This window comes from Bactrocera tryoni, chromosome 4 (assembly GCF_016617805.1).
Source record: "Bactrocera tryoni isolate S06 chromosome 4, CSIRO_BtryS06_freeze2, whole genome shotgun sequence".
Lineage (NCBI taxonomy): Eukaryota > Metazoa > Arthropoda > Insecta > Diptera > Tephritidae > Bactrocera > Bactrocera tryoni.
The window spans coordinates 43,801,964-43,816,738 of NC_052502.1; the positions used below are offsets into that span (position 1 = coordinate 43,801,964).

General features: G+C 37.8%; 1 protein-coding gene across 1 annotated transcript in view; it reads right to left on the reverse strand.

The window, feature by feature from the left end:
• The window catches only part of LOC120774567 (disintegrin and metalloproteinase domain-containing protein unc-71), a 526,730-nt gene that overhangs the window by 44,472 nt on the left and 467,483 nt on the right, over positions 1 to 14,775 (reverse strand). The window contains exons 16-20 of the mRNA XM_040104301.1: positions 14,474 to 14,537; positions 7,591 to 7,744; positions 4,300 to 4,447; positions 3,993 to 4,164; positions 3,507 to 3,626 (exon numbers count right to left, since the gene is read on the reverse strand). Of these exons, the coding sequence (XP_039960235.1) occupies positions 3,507 to 3,626; positions 3,993 to 4,164; positions 4,300 to 4,447; positions 7,591 to 7,744; positions 14,474 to 14,537 (658 nt within the window). The remainder of the gene's footprint in view (positions 1 to 3,506; positions 3,627 to 3,992; positions 4,165 to 4,299; positions 4,448 to 7,590; positions 7,745 to 14,473; positions 14,538 to 14,775) is intronic.

Sequence of the window (14,775 nt, forward strand, 5' to 3'; positions counted from 1 at the left end):
TTAATGGCACAAACTATTCAAAAAGGATCGGGAACGCGTTGATAACGAACCACGTCCATTACGGCCCTCAACATCAATTGATGATCAACATGTCAATAAAATAAGGGAAGTAGTGCTTGAGAATCGACGATTAACAGTTAGAAATCTTACTGGTTGGAATATCGGGAGGATCAGTGAAAGCCATTTTGAAAGATCATCTGGAATAAAGAAAAGTTAAAGATCGATTGGTTCAAAATCACTCATTTTTTTCAAAATACGGCGTCGGGGTATCGTCTGTGAAAGAATGTCTTTCGACAACCTTTATGTCATAAACACATTACCACTAATAATACGAATAACGAGTCTTGGATCTATGCATACGACCGGAAACCAGACGATCAATCGGGCGAATATCGTGGTAAAGGTGAGCCGAAGCCGCAACAACCACGTCAAACGTCACTTCAATCGAAGGTGTGGTGAACTCTGGCCAAATTGTCAAAGAGGAATACTCTTAGAGTTGAATGCGTAGTTTCCGTAAGCGCAGAATTATGAGCCACGATAATGCACCATCGCATACTGCACTGATTCTTAGCAAGTTTTTTGCCAATTTTCAACTAATATCGCGTCGAAACTACGTGCCGTTATCACCGGATTGAGCTCCAGAGAAACCGTTTTGAGTCAACTGAAGACATTTAACGTGAATCGCATTGCGCATTGAAGGAAATTGACTTTAGCAATTGTTCCGAGGATTAGAGAAAACCATGACACAAGTTTATTGGGGTCAAGGTGGATTACTTTGAGGGGAAGGGCATATATTTTGAGGAATAAATTATGCATAAAGTCTTACTATTTTTGGCCTATAATACTATATAAGTAACCAAAATGAAATGAAGTTCGAATTCACAGAAAATCAAAGATGTACACAAAGGGGATTTTAGGCGTTCCGAACTCCACATTTTGAATTTCAGATTCTGGTCGAGGATATTCGATGGAAAAGAGCCGAAAAAATTCAACCTAACTGTGCATATATATCTACAGAACGCTGCAACTCTAGATTGAATGGTCTTGCTGTTCTCAATATCCCTAAAGCACGAACTATTTGTAACTTTCTCATCCTTTTTTAGCACTATGCTTTGAGTTTGATTTGAAAAAGAACAATTTTGAACAGCGAAAACAGTACTACACCGAAAAAAATGTTTGACCCATAAAACTGTCAATACTGCTTGCTTGATACCCAAGGTCTTCTTTGCTATTTCATCATCTAAAATAGACTTTGCTTTACTATTAGAGTTAAGTTCCTAAAATGTATTTTATTTTCTTAGAAAAGCGTCAGTTGGAGTTCATCGAAAGAAAGCATCCGCAGCGGAAAAGAAACTTTTCAAGGAGATTTCCTTGAAACAAGAAAGTGAGCGCAAAACTTTTGATTTAAATCGCAAAAAGGAACATACAGCTAATAAAGAATGATGGAAACGTGAACTAACGATGGATACGCATCGAAACGGCAAAGTGACATGACAATGCAATCACAGAAAGACAACTTGAAGCTAGCAGAAGCGCAAGAGAAACAACGTTCGCTGAGAGTATACCATTTTGGAGATTCGAAGATACAGACGAAGACGCCCAAAATCTCTTCAAGAGCTCGAAGATTAGTTATTGCGTGATGTGAGCTCTTAAAACTGCATATACCTTACATCTTCCTAGGCTAGCAACTTTATTTGGTGCAAGCGCCATGCTATTCAGCTGAAACATTGTGAAAAAACACAGGAACACCGTTTGTAAAAAGGTGTATCAGCATCAGCTTCACGAGTAGCGGGTAAGAAATTTTATTCATACTGAGCGTGTTAGAGTTGTTCACTCCTCACCGCAACGAATTTAATTAAAAATGGATAGATCATTTTTAAATAATTTCACATTGAATCTACTCATTTGTATAATTTTCGTTAATGATATTACTTAGTAGTGGAATACAGACATTGTAGAGCTCACCACTCTACATATTTTGAATAATGAAACTGAACGGAAGGAATCATGCATATGAAAACAAAAGCGCATTGCAGAAGAAATGTGGTTTTTTCCCAAAAATTAAGGCTATTGGTAAACAAATCCCACTAGTCCTTATTCACAGAATCGATATGACCAAATGCACAAGTTTCTTGAAGAAATTTAGAATTGCGCTTTGCGGCAAAATTGACTTCACAGGCGACCAATTACTAAGGGTTAGTAGTGGTACATCTACAGATCGAAAACGTCAACAGGTATTTGTATTTGTGCCACACGAGGGCACACTACATCTTAAACCAGTTATTCCGTAAGGAAGTATAGGCGTTAGCAGCAAACTTCTGGCCTGCACGAGGTAAACTAATACTATATATAATATAATATCCAAAGGCCTAAATAAATTAAAAACTTCCCCAGGGACAAATTCATGCTAATCGTGGCGATATACTAGTCACCGCAGTCTCAAGTAGCATTCCGATGTAGCCCCTTCTGATAATTGTCTAGTGTGCAACATCTTTTTGCAGACGCAGAAATAAAGTACTATGATTCGAATATCTGTTTAGGTAGCACATTGCATCGCTGGCGCCTAGCTCGTTCCTGTTGAAGAGCGGCGGCATAAATGCCTCTGCGCAACTTTGTTCTGAATTGTGTAGCAGGTGAAGCTCCTACTTATCCAGAACTGACATACAAATCATATGTCTTCTCGTGCAAAGAGTCCTCGGATGACACTAACAACCTCATGCACCGCTTAACTCATTCACTTAACACACCTCTTACTTTGGTCCGACTCAGTCGAATCAGCCCTTTTCTGGGCCTACCACTAAGTGATTTCGAGAATACTTGATCTTTGATTTTCCCTCAAACGGGGCTTAGTTACTCACTACAATAACTACAAACACCACATGTCTCAGTGCATACCTGAATATCTATCACCCTAGTGGTATAAGGGGAAATATATGTATAAGGAAATAAATTTAAAAATTAGTATCTAATTAGCTCTCATTAGCATGTAATTTAGTAAGTTAGACGAAACGTTAAATATTTTGAAATGAGTATTAATTTTCTTGAATTTTTGTTTTTTAATTTGGTTCAAATAAGTGTGAGATTGTATTGGCGATTATTTTTCCCACATTTAATAGACATCAACACGTTGTCTTAGTTATCGTATTTTTTTGTGAAATTTTTGTTTAAATATCTAACTGTGCATTGTCTTGAACTTCAAAATTAATACTCGGTTTTAAGTCGCAACAAGAGTATCTACTTCGAAAAGTTCGCAGAAATCGTTTTAAAACAAAAAATTATCATAACTACTATTGTTTTAATTTTGAAATAAGGAAAAATGTTGGTTTCATTTAAAAAAAAGTTGGTATTTGAATCCACAATAACGACAATCAAACCAACTTAATTTACAAATTTATTCACTTCCCAAAAAACACTTGCTTTGCAAAGTAACGTTATTAAACTCACAACACAACACAAATTTAAAAATTCACCACAATTTATGTGTGAGTGTGTGTGTGTCTACTTACTTGCATGTATATTCCGTTCCTTTGATTGAGATAACTGTACTCGAATAAAGCTGATCAATGCCATCATTAACTGGCTGGCGTTCGCCCTCTTTGCACTGCAATGTGCCACATTGGACATTCCTAAAAATAAACAGCGAAAATAAACATCATTACATATTCGCAAGCAGAGAGGAGAGCATAATAGAAAATTGGAAATTGAAATTTAGCTGAAAAAGCCGATTATAAATTAATATGGATAATGGTAATGCTATTTTAGGCATAATGAAATCATTATGCTGGGAGAAATTCGGCGTACTCGCAACAAAGTCCGAAAACTGTATTGAGTATAATACAGAAAGCAATTGAGTTTAAATTGCAGCAATTCGGAGAAATTAAATTTGCAAAATTACCGTTAAATTTTAATATCTATTTTACTTATCAATAGCACTTAATATATTTGTATAATTAAAAAGGGGAAAATGTATAAATACTAAAAACAATACTCACTCTGGCTCGCATTTAATATAGTGCTCATTGGAGTCACGCCCACAATGACCGTTGATCGAACCCTTCGAGTTGAACTGCTCGTAGCATTGACGATCTGCTGCCAAGCCGCCATAACCCCAAATCGCCTCGCACTGCAGATTCAAAGTGGGACAGTCGCCTTGAAAGCAATAGCCTTGCGTTTGAAAGTTAGTAACAAGAATTGTTAATTATTTTAGAAATTTGCCATAAAATGTCATATTATTAAAAATATTTGTATTGTGAATAAGCTTTATAGTAAAATTTGTCCAAAGTTTTGCTATAAACTTACCGGACGACAATCCTGCCTTTGAGTGCCCACACGGCGATCCATTTTTCCGAAACACATCCATTGGGCAGTGACCACTTTCGCCATCGCAATACTCAGGCAGATCGCATTCGTTGAGCGCATCACGACAGACATAGTCTTTTGGCCGAAGCTAAACGACGAATGAGAGATATAAAACTCGTTCAACGAAGAATATAGGCAAGAGAGGTGAATGGTTTGTCTCGTAGATACAGATACACTTTCTTTTAGATGAGCTAAAGATTATCAGAGCTTTCGATATTAGAGCGGGAGTAGTGTTTTTAACTTTTTTGTTCATGTCAAGTTATGTGTGTGTTTTTTACCTTTCTTATGAACGTTTTTTATCATATTTTTTTTTGACTGTTGCAGTATTTTCCAAGCCGAGGTTCCAGTCATTAGAGAAGTGACCATTCACTTAGATAGCAGGGTGGCGATATTAGCCTTGAATTCATTAACAGTGCGCTCAGGGTTGGTCAACAAATGCCTAACCTCTTTTTTAATGGCATCGAGTCTGTTTGTGATAAGACTGACATGAGTGCCGGACCAAAGCGGAATCGCAGGCCGTTGTAAGGCTAATGAGCTAACAAGGAAAGGCATTCTAGAACCACTATCTATGGAAGCGGGTCGGTGCCCCGTAACCTCTTGTTTTCTACTACTAGATTGCTGGGCTTTGCGTGACCTTGTCCTGTGCTGGGCCACTATCGATACATTTGCTGCCACAAAATTCTTTGGGCCAAGAACGATTCCAAGAGATCTAGTAATTTCTTTGCCTTTAGTAAAGCTGTCCTTTCTCTAGTTGTGGTGGTTTTAACAGGTCATCGTCCCATTGGCGTCCATGCTGTAAGGCTAGAAATCTAACCAGATGCTATCTCTACAAGCCGTATGGAAGAACACAAGTTTTAAACAACTCAGTACTTTCTTCTTGGTTCTCCCGCGTTTAGGAGGTCAAGGCTTAGGAGCGCATACCTTCAGGCATCCCACCAAACTAGCGGGAGTAGAAATTAAATGCCTGTGCAAATTTGGATATCCCACTAAGTGTTTTGGATAAAATCAATTTCATGTTATTATGCATAGTTTTCAAAAACCTACGCAAGTGGTAGTGTATTTCGAGAGTTCATAGAACTACTTGCACTTAGGAAGATTAACATCCTCGCAATGATACGTTTTCTAAGAAGACACTGTCGATTAATACTCAACACCTATACATTTTCGCCGTCACTGTCCAGCTTTCATCAGTCTCATTCCTTCTACAGACCAGGCAAATTCACTGGAAATTATAATTTTATTCAGTTTGTGACAGACACAAAACGCTTTTTCGATGCGCGACAGTTTTTTGATACATATCAGGGAGTTTTGGACATAAAAACAGATATGTATCTCAAGCTGTTGAAGTGGGATTCTTCTAAGCTTTACGAATATCACAAACCCACGCATGTAGCCCTCAATTTAAACTCGTGTCGCGTCCCAGCCTTATGCCTGTGGAGTGAGCTATCTCACGTCACTGCTGGGATATCATAACTCAGAAGTTGCAGATACCGTTCTATTTAGCAGTCCATACTAACACCACCAATAATGGCCCGCAGGCCCCTGGAAATCCAGCAACGCTATGATTGTTCTTTGCCAACAGGTGCTACTTTGACCTCATATAGGGAATTGAAAAGTAAAGTCTCTGACGAAATTGTGTGCCAGTGAACGGTTGCCTATAATTCTGGCCGTCCCAGGCGCGGTGAGGCTTGGGCGATGATAACCATTATCGACGTTATTTCGAGAAAATTCCGGCACGATTTGCGTCCCGCACATTACTTAAGGGAATATCGCAACCACGATGGAACGACGAGCTGTACGAGATATAATACGGTGATTGACATAGCCCATGAATTAAAGACAGCGGCTACGCTGGCTAGGCCGTTGTTTCTCCCGGATGATGGAGAAACACCCAGCTCTGAAAGTATTCGACGCAAAATCTGGGCATGCAGAGGAAGAGAAAGACATCCACCTGGGTTGGAATACGCGAGAGCGAACCGCCTGCGCTTGGAATATCCAATTAGCCACGCAGCAAAGCAGAAACGACCTGGCGCGCTGTTGTTAACTCGGCTATAATCGCGCGGCGGTATCTACGCCAAATTAAGAAGAAGAAGAAGATAGAAATATTTTTTCTTTTTATGCTTTACGCCCTGAATTTAGCTCCAAGTTTGAATTGTCATCACACATGGTGAGATGTATCTGTCCCTTAGGCCCACAAAACCTGAGTTTAAGAGTTAGAGAATAGTTTTTGTGAATATTACATTGCAGACTACACAGCAAAACACTCATACATTAGTGATAAAAGCACATGGAAATTGGCATTCCAAATTCTCCGGTAATGATGATGAACATATCATATAACCAATACAGTAATCATGTGCGTAAGTTCATTTTTCAATAAGGAAGAAGCCATTGAAGAAAATGGGATATTCTTGGTTCTAACTGACCCTTTCTGATGATTCCTCTTCGAGGAGGCTATGGAACGACTAGTGTTTATTTTTGAATTTTAAATAAAACGCAATTAGTAACAACATCATAGTTCCACCGTATTTGGCTTTCTCGTGTAAAGGAAAGCTCGTTCCAAACTGAAATGACGCCTGGAAACCCTGTTTTCAGTCAATTAAATGTGCTATGAAAGGCGGTCGAGGATCGAGCAGAATCAGGGATCACTTTGAGATTAAACAACATTGATTTTGACGAATCCAATTTTTCACGGTCGATCTGCACCTGTCATGAATGCATGAATCCTTGATCTGAAAGACCTGATGAGGAATAGTTCGAAAATATTTAGAAGATTTTGCAGATGTCCCCATGAGAATAAAGAAACAAGAATGAAATGGATGGAATGGAATGGAATGGAACGGAATGAACTTTTTCTAGAGAAATATTTTGCGTTGATTATATTCCTCTTCGGCAATTTCACAGAAGAACAAATGTTATCTACTTTTTAGAACCAGAATGAATATTTCAGATGGTACTGAAAGCGAAAACTCAATTGAACAATTGTTTTTAATTTAAAATTACATGTGCTATGCTCTATAGTATTACAAATTTAATTTCTTTTCATTAATTTATTTGGATGTTTATATATTCCTACATCTGAACGTTAATATTGAAACGGGAACAACTAAATATAAAGTTTTGTGTTCGAAACAAAGCGGCATTGAATTCACTTGAGAACTTTATCACCATGTCACCATTAAATGTTCAATTGCCTGTATCAACCACAAAAAAAGAAATGCAAATACTTACGCGGCATTCATTACAACAAGCGCCACCGGCAATATCTGAGCCTCGACTGCGGTGATGATGCATCGCTAACATGGATCCAAGGCACACCTCAATCGTGCCACAACCACTTCTTCCATCCCTTCTGATTAATTCCATGCCACCGCGACACTTGATCCTGAAGTTAAAACAAAGTTCGAACAAGAGGTCTGGTTAACACGAACATTTTGAAATTGAACATTTAATGCCACGCAAACATTAAATAATAATTGCCGACAACAGAAACCACTGATTAAATATCAACCCACAGCCATACATTGGCACCGAATTTGGTCAAAGAAGATTAACATTTGCTGGCCAAGAACGATAATTGCCCATGGAAACAGATTTACCCATGCCCGCCGTCTGCGCGCCGCCAGCCGCACTGAAGGTCAAAATATTCACGCAATGCCACCGAATTATGTCTGCGGTTGTTTTGCCATTGGCGTTTCACTCCGCAGAAACGCATCCCAACTGGTGAGGTCAGAGCACATGGATACCGGTGTTATTGAGTGGAAAACGGCAGCGAAGAGCGATATAATTTAATTAGCTGCAGCATAAAACTGAAATGAAAACAAACAGTACGGTGAAAAGCGTTTGCAATGAAATGAAACCGGCGAAACAGAAAACGGTGATTTTGCTAACAGATCGAATGCAGTTTTTGGTGTTGTTGTTTCGAGTGTCGAGTGCTGCGTTCGGGGCACAATTAACCTCAGCAGGCCATCACACGCACACACCCGTATACACATACATAGCACTTGTAAAAAAGCTGAAACGCTTCGAGTGTCTGCAAAACGCAACGAGTGCTTGCAACGCTTTGCTGTCTGTATGTTTGTGCATGCAAATGCCAGTGCGAATGTGTGACTGTATGCTGGAACAATAAACAAAACAGAGCAAAACACGCAGCCAACGAAATTGCCACGAACGAGGTCGTTGCGTTCACACATGACTGCGACTAAAAGGAATAAAAATTGAAGAGGCGCACGCATTGGCAGCAAATGCAAATAAACGCACACCAATACACGGACATTTGTGTGTGCTCATGATTACATAGCAGCGCCAAAAGCCGCTAGGAATGTGTTAGGTTTTATAAACAAACTAGTTGATTACTACTTGTTCTTGTAACTAGTTGGCAACTAGTGTTAAATTCAACAATACTTTTAACGCTCAAGTAAATTGCACTTTTTAACGAAATATTTTTCCTTTTTTAAGTTTTTTTTTTTTTTAAGTGTACATTTCAAGCCATAGTTATTACAATATGATGCCATTTATATAGCAGAGTGTTGAGAACCCTAAAAAGTAAATCGATAGCTGACAGCTCAGCCTTAGTAAAATTAGAGTGTGATAGAATAAAACAACCTGTCTTCGTTATTGAACAATATTTCAAAAATAATAAAAGTTTGGCTGCGTCGCAGTTCGAAAATTTCATACGAAATATGGTAAAAATAGTGTTTAAACTTCATCAACTCTGTAGAGATTTTCAAAAGGCGGCATATTTAGGATTAGGGGTTAAGCGACGGCTGTCGCACAAAGAAGATTAAACAGCAAGACGACATATAGACCGTTGAAGACAAACTCTTGTGGTTTGGTGCGACGTGTAATTCGTTTCACTTAGCATTTCTTACAATAACAAATAAACCTTTTTAACATCATTTGCGCTCTAAGATATTGTTATTTTATTTCAATATCCAATGTGGGTGTGGACAGGCGTTCCATATGTTCCCAGATATACATATATCTATTTAAAATGTATAATTTCCAAAATGATCTCTTAAAGGTTCCTTTTTTTATATCTTAAAGGAGTATACAAAGAACTTTATCTTGCTTTTGTTCGTTCGTTTGTATGAGAGTTATGTGTGACAGTGGTCCGATATCGGCGGTTCCTACAAATGAGCAGCCTCTTGATGGGTGCAAAATTCAAGAAATCAATTTTGAGGGACTAGTTCGCATATATGAAGAAGGAAGCATATATAAACTTTGTAAGGTGTCTGACGTTTCCCTGTCCAGGGTATAAAAAGACCCTCAAGGCGGATTTGGTAGAAAATTATATACTTTACAAGAAACCTCTATGCAAAAGTTATTATTTTAAAGCAATTTTTTGCGTTCCTTTTGTTTGAGAATCTTTGACCGACACTTTTTAAAATTAGGTTGAAAACCCTGCTTTGAAAAATATATATGAAGTTGCATTTTAATATAGAAAATCGACATAATTTTTTGTTTTTTTTGTGGCTCACCCTATATTGAAATCAGTTCAACCGACTTAGATTTTAGAAAATATGGAAGCCATTGTAACCACGTCACGCCAAGTAAATAAATCGAAAGTTTTAACGCGAGTTTAAACTTCAAGCATTAGTGCACCAAAAGGCTGTACCGATCGTTTTCAAATTTATACACAATGCTGTATGTAATTTCTTACTCAAAAAGTTAAAGTTAGCGTGAGTAATAAAGCCAATTTCGGCAGTGGGGAGCGATAAAGCAGCTATAACATTTATTGCCTCTACTCTCTTTTCGATACTTGTTTGGAAGTGCAAGTGATTTTAAGAAATTGTTTAAATTTTTATTTTGTTATATTTTTGTACTACTATTGTAATTATTGAAGAATGAGAATACCATCTTCTAGAACATATCATAAGGAAGGTTCCAACACCAGCTAATCACAAAACTGGGTTCGTCGGAATCTATTGCTGTGTCCCGCGGTTAAAATTGTGCCGTGATCGAACTTTAAGTCCAATTCTATCAACTCGCAACGGCAGTAAAAGGGATGGGATATGCGTCAGTTTCCAATGAGCGTGATGAACTAACTGAAAGTAATAAAGGTCTTCACGTTTTTCTACTAATTACTGCATCAAATGGCATTATGATTAGATGTGTCGGTTTCCGCTTCAAAGTTTAGCAAAGAACATTCATCTTAAATCAAAATGGATCTAAAATTGAAATTTTATTTCCTTTTTAATTGCTCATAACTTGTGGTTTCCAAAAATACCAAATTTGCAAACTTAGATACAGAATATTTTACATAATGCTTACGTGTGGTAGAACTCATAAGCAGTTTTTAAATTTGTTATAATGGGTTGTCAAAAAAGTCTTGCGGTACTTTCGCTAGTTGGCGCTGAAAGCGCGTATTTCTGGTTTTATTCGTCGCATCGGGTCATGCTAAACCTTTTTGGAAAGCTCATTTCACGCTAACACGTGTTTGATTGATTGTCGTTTCTTTTAACCTCGTTCGTGAGTTGCATAGCGTCGCAAACATGGAGCAAAATAAAGAAAATTTACGGCATATTTTACAATACTACTACGATAAAGAGAAGGCAAAAATGCATCTCAAGCCGCCAATAAAATTTGTGCAGTTTATGGACCCGATACAGTTTATCCATTTTCCACTGCACAACGATGGTTTTAACGTTTTCGTTCTGGTGAAGAGGTGGTCGAAGATGCGCCACGCTCCGGAAGGCCTGTCGTCGAAAATTGCGATAAAATCGCTGAATTGGTCGAAAGACACCGGCATAGTAGAAAAAAAAATAGATAAAAATAAAAAAAAAAATGAAACAAAAATAAATAAAATTCAATAAAAATACCGCAAGACTTTTTTGACAACCTGCTAATATTTTCTTCAAATTAACTGTTAATTCGTATACAGATCATGCCTCATTTATTAAAAAATTGAAATTCCAAAGTTGGTCACAACGTTCAACTAACGACTTCTGGGTACTTTAAACACCTTAAAATAGCGATATTTTGAAGTTTAAGATTTTATTAAGATTATCTTGTTGTTCGAATCGTTTGATGAATGCTAACACTTAATAGTCTGTAAGCATCTATATTACTTGTAGGCTTTTTATTTGTCTATATTGAAAGACCGAATTGACAAAATTGCCTTTGCTTTGGTTCAAAGATTAAAAATAAAATTAATTTAAAGTATTTATGTATGTACTATCTTTCTCTTATAAAAAGTCTCAAGAGAGAAATAGCGTCATGCGGTTCAAAAAAGTTGTTAGTAAAACTATAAAAAAAAGCATATATTTAAGCGAAAATTCCTCCGATTGTTTAAGCCATTAAAAGTATAGCTTTTATTCAGGTACCGAACGAGAGATATATTATATACAAATCATTTCAGGTTTTATTGCAAACGACAAATTGCAAAGAAGTTGGTGTCAAAAAATTAATAAAAGGCAAAACATTGTATGTTTTTGTATCGAATGTAAATTTTTCTAGAAAGCATTTAGGTTCATATAAAATATAAAATATAAAATGACGAAATTATTAAACAAAGTAATTTCTAACCACTTTTCATTTCAGATTAATGACAGATTGACAAGACTGGTTTATTGTCATATCTCTAAGTCGCTTCCAACATAATATAAAATTTGAAGGGATTTTCTCTTCAATTTGTTGCACCACAAACATCAAACCGAAATTACAGCGCCATGCTGGCTTTGGAATTAATTTAAGGCGGACTAGCTGTTTTAAATATAGTGACTTTTCCTAAGACGGAATTCTTTTCTGCTGGCTTAATTTGTTCACTTATAACTAAGCGGGGGCAGCGCAGCAAAAACTGTTGTAGCGAAAGAAATAACCGTTATATGCAAAAAGGGCATATAGTATTATAATGCAGAAAAAAACTACACAAAAAATGTGTAATAATAATAAAGCCTCCGACAAAAGTAATAATTAAAACAAAAAGTTTGCCAGCAAGCCACGCTCAGCCGCAGTGGCAAGTGGTGGCCGACAGTGAGGCTCCTGTGTCCATCTTCAACACATTCGTCACTTTTCTTCCTTGCCAAAACACTCAAAACAAAAGAGTCATTTATGCAAAGAAACTCATGCTTATTTATGTAAATGTGTGCATGCATACAATGCGCCTAAAAGACTGCTACATCATGGGGAGCGTTGATGCTGGCGCAAAGCCGCTCATGCGATGATGCCGAATACATTTGTGAGATGTGCGCCAGAGACGCTAACACCCCAGAAAAAATAGCAACAAAAACAACAAAGCTGCAGCTTCAACTGTCACAATGATTGTTGTTGTTGTTGTTGCTCTTGCAACTGACCTAGTGCCAAAAAATCAAGACAAAAGCTAAAAGTGCTGCACTTTCACGCCACAGGCATCCAGCTCCTCCTCCGCCAGCCTCACCGCCTTCTCATGCTCGTTCGCGTTGACGTTGAGTGGTTATTGATGTAGTAGTATTTGTGTGTGCGTACATGCCTGCGCGTGTGTGTGTGCTTCCACTTCGTTTATGCAAAAATTGTCATCATTCCTGCGCTGCTGTTGTTTGCTTGTTTACTTTTAGCTCTTACACTGGCGCTATGCTATTGTTGCACCATTTTGCTTGAAGCTTTGTGCCACATACCAAACGAACATGCAACGCATATGGAAAAAACAATGCAATGCAAGCAAACAGCAAGTGCCAATGGCTGGTGTGTGCAAACACTGCGACGCGCCAATACTTAGTGCCACAGGGGTGTGGCAGAGACAGCTAACATTTCGCTTGCCTCGAGAGTTGCATGTTGCACGTAGCATTGTCAGTGGTGTATACACGTGCCTGCTGCTGTTGCTGCATTCATCTTGAGGCACTACGCTTGATCGTGCTTTTTTGTTGTTGAAAATGGCACACAATGTACACAAGTGCTTTTCTGCTTCGTTTCGTTTTTTTCTCAAAGTGTTGTTGTTGTTGTGTGTTTTCAAAGACTAATTCTTGTTCGTTTGAAAATGCAATCGTCGCTTGTTTTCTTTCCTAGGAAAAGTCTTTTGTTCGTTTATAAGTTTTGCTTTTTTTTAATATTTTTACTGAGTTTCGCATTGTTCTCAAAGAGTCAACTTTTCCGGGAATTCAAGTGCCACTATGGATATGAATATCTGTTAAACAATTTTAAGCACTCGAAATATTGCAACATATTTCTATTGAGAAGATCAATTTTCGGTGGCATAGTAGGGTCTCTTCAGCTCCTTATTGGTGGATAGCAGAAACAGATCGGTGTTTTTCCTTTGAGAATAATGCTTTGATAAGCATTAGGTCTTTAGGTGACCGCCGAATGTTAGGCGTATTTAATAAAGCTGTTATGATTTACTTTGTCTAACGGACCACTGTAGTCAAAAGTTGGTTGAGTTAGCTCGAGTGCTGGTACATACCATTGCGCAAAAGCTTCATGTCGAACTTTAAAATAAGATCTCTAGGGACTAGGTTGTATGATTGGGCAATGAAAGTAACAATCATTTAAGTCAGTATATTTTATGTCCAAGACGACAGCCGACTTAAGCCTTCGTCTACTTTTGTCGTTTAAAAAAATCTTTGTTTTCATATTTCTAATATAGTTATGGTTTTTTTTTTGTTTTCTTGGCTCCAAAGCTGAAATTTTTCAATATCCGAGTTCAAGAATTAATTAACATAATTTTATCTGAAATACATCGCCATAAATAGGTTGGAAATTTGATCTCGAAGGCATTTAAATGGCACCCTTACTCAGTTAGACTGCTCAAGCTCAAGATGTTAGTATTCTAGAGAGTCAAGAGATTGATCATAGGTTTTGGAGGATCAAAAAAAATTATTACTCCGACCTCATTGCATTTCTTGTATTCAATGTTTTATATGTATACACATTTAAGACTATGAGTCGGTTCAAGTTTAGCAATTTGTCACTAGCCCTACATACAAAAACAAATACACACTGCTACAAACGACAGCAGAAAAGTGTAAAGAAGGTAAGCTGATTAAGCCTGAAAGATGAAAAAGTTAGCTCTTCTCGACAGGGAGCCTGGAAAGGTAAAATTCACCAAAAAGTCCAAGGTTATCTTTGGCAGCAAAGCTGAATGAATAATGATTCCACTCTCGAGCTACTGCTTAGGGATAATACAACCAAGTCGTACACTGACGGCTCGAAAACGGCGAAGGGAATTGGTGCAGGAGTCGCAGGACCACGCACCAAACTCTCCATACCTGTGGGAATTTTTCCTAGCATAAATTAGGCAGAAGTTTTTGCCATAAGTCAGTCTTAGAGATAAACCTCCAACACAACTATCGCAATGAACGTATAACCATTCTTAGCGATAGTCGACGGCCACTTAAAGTAATCTCTGTCTATGAGATCAAATCGCTACTAGTGCTGAATAGCCTAGCGGATCGTCACCAAGTGCACATTTGGGTGCCCGCTCACAAATGTTTAGCTGAGAATTAA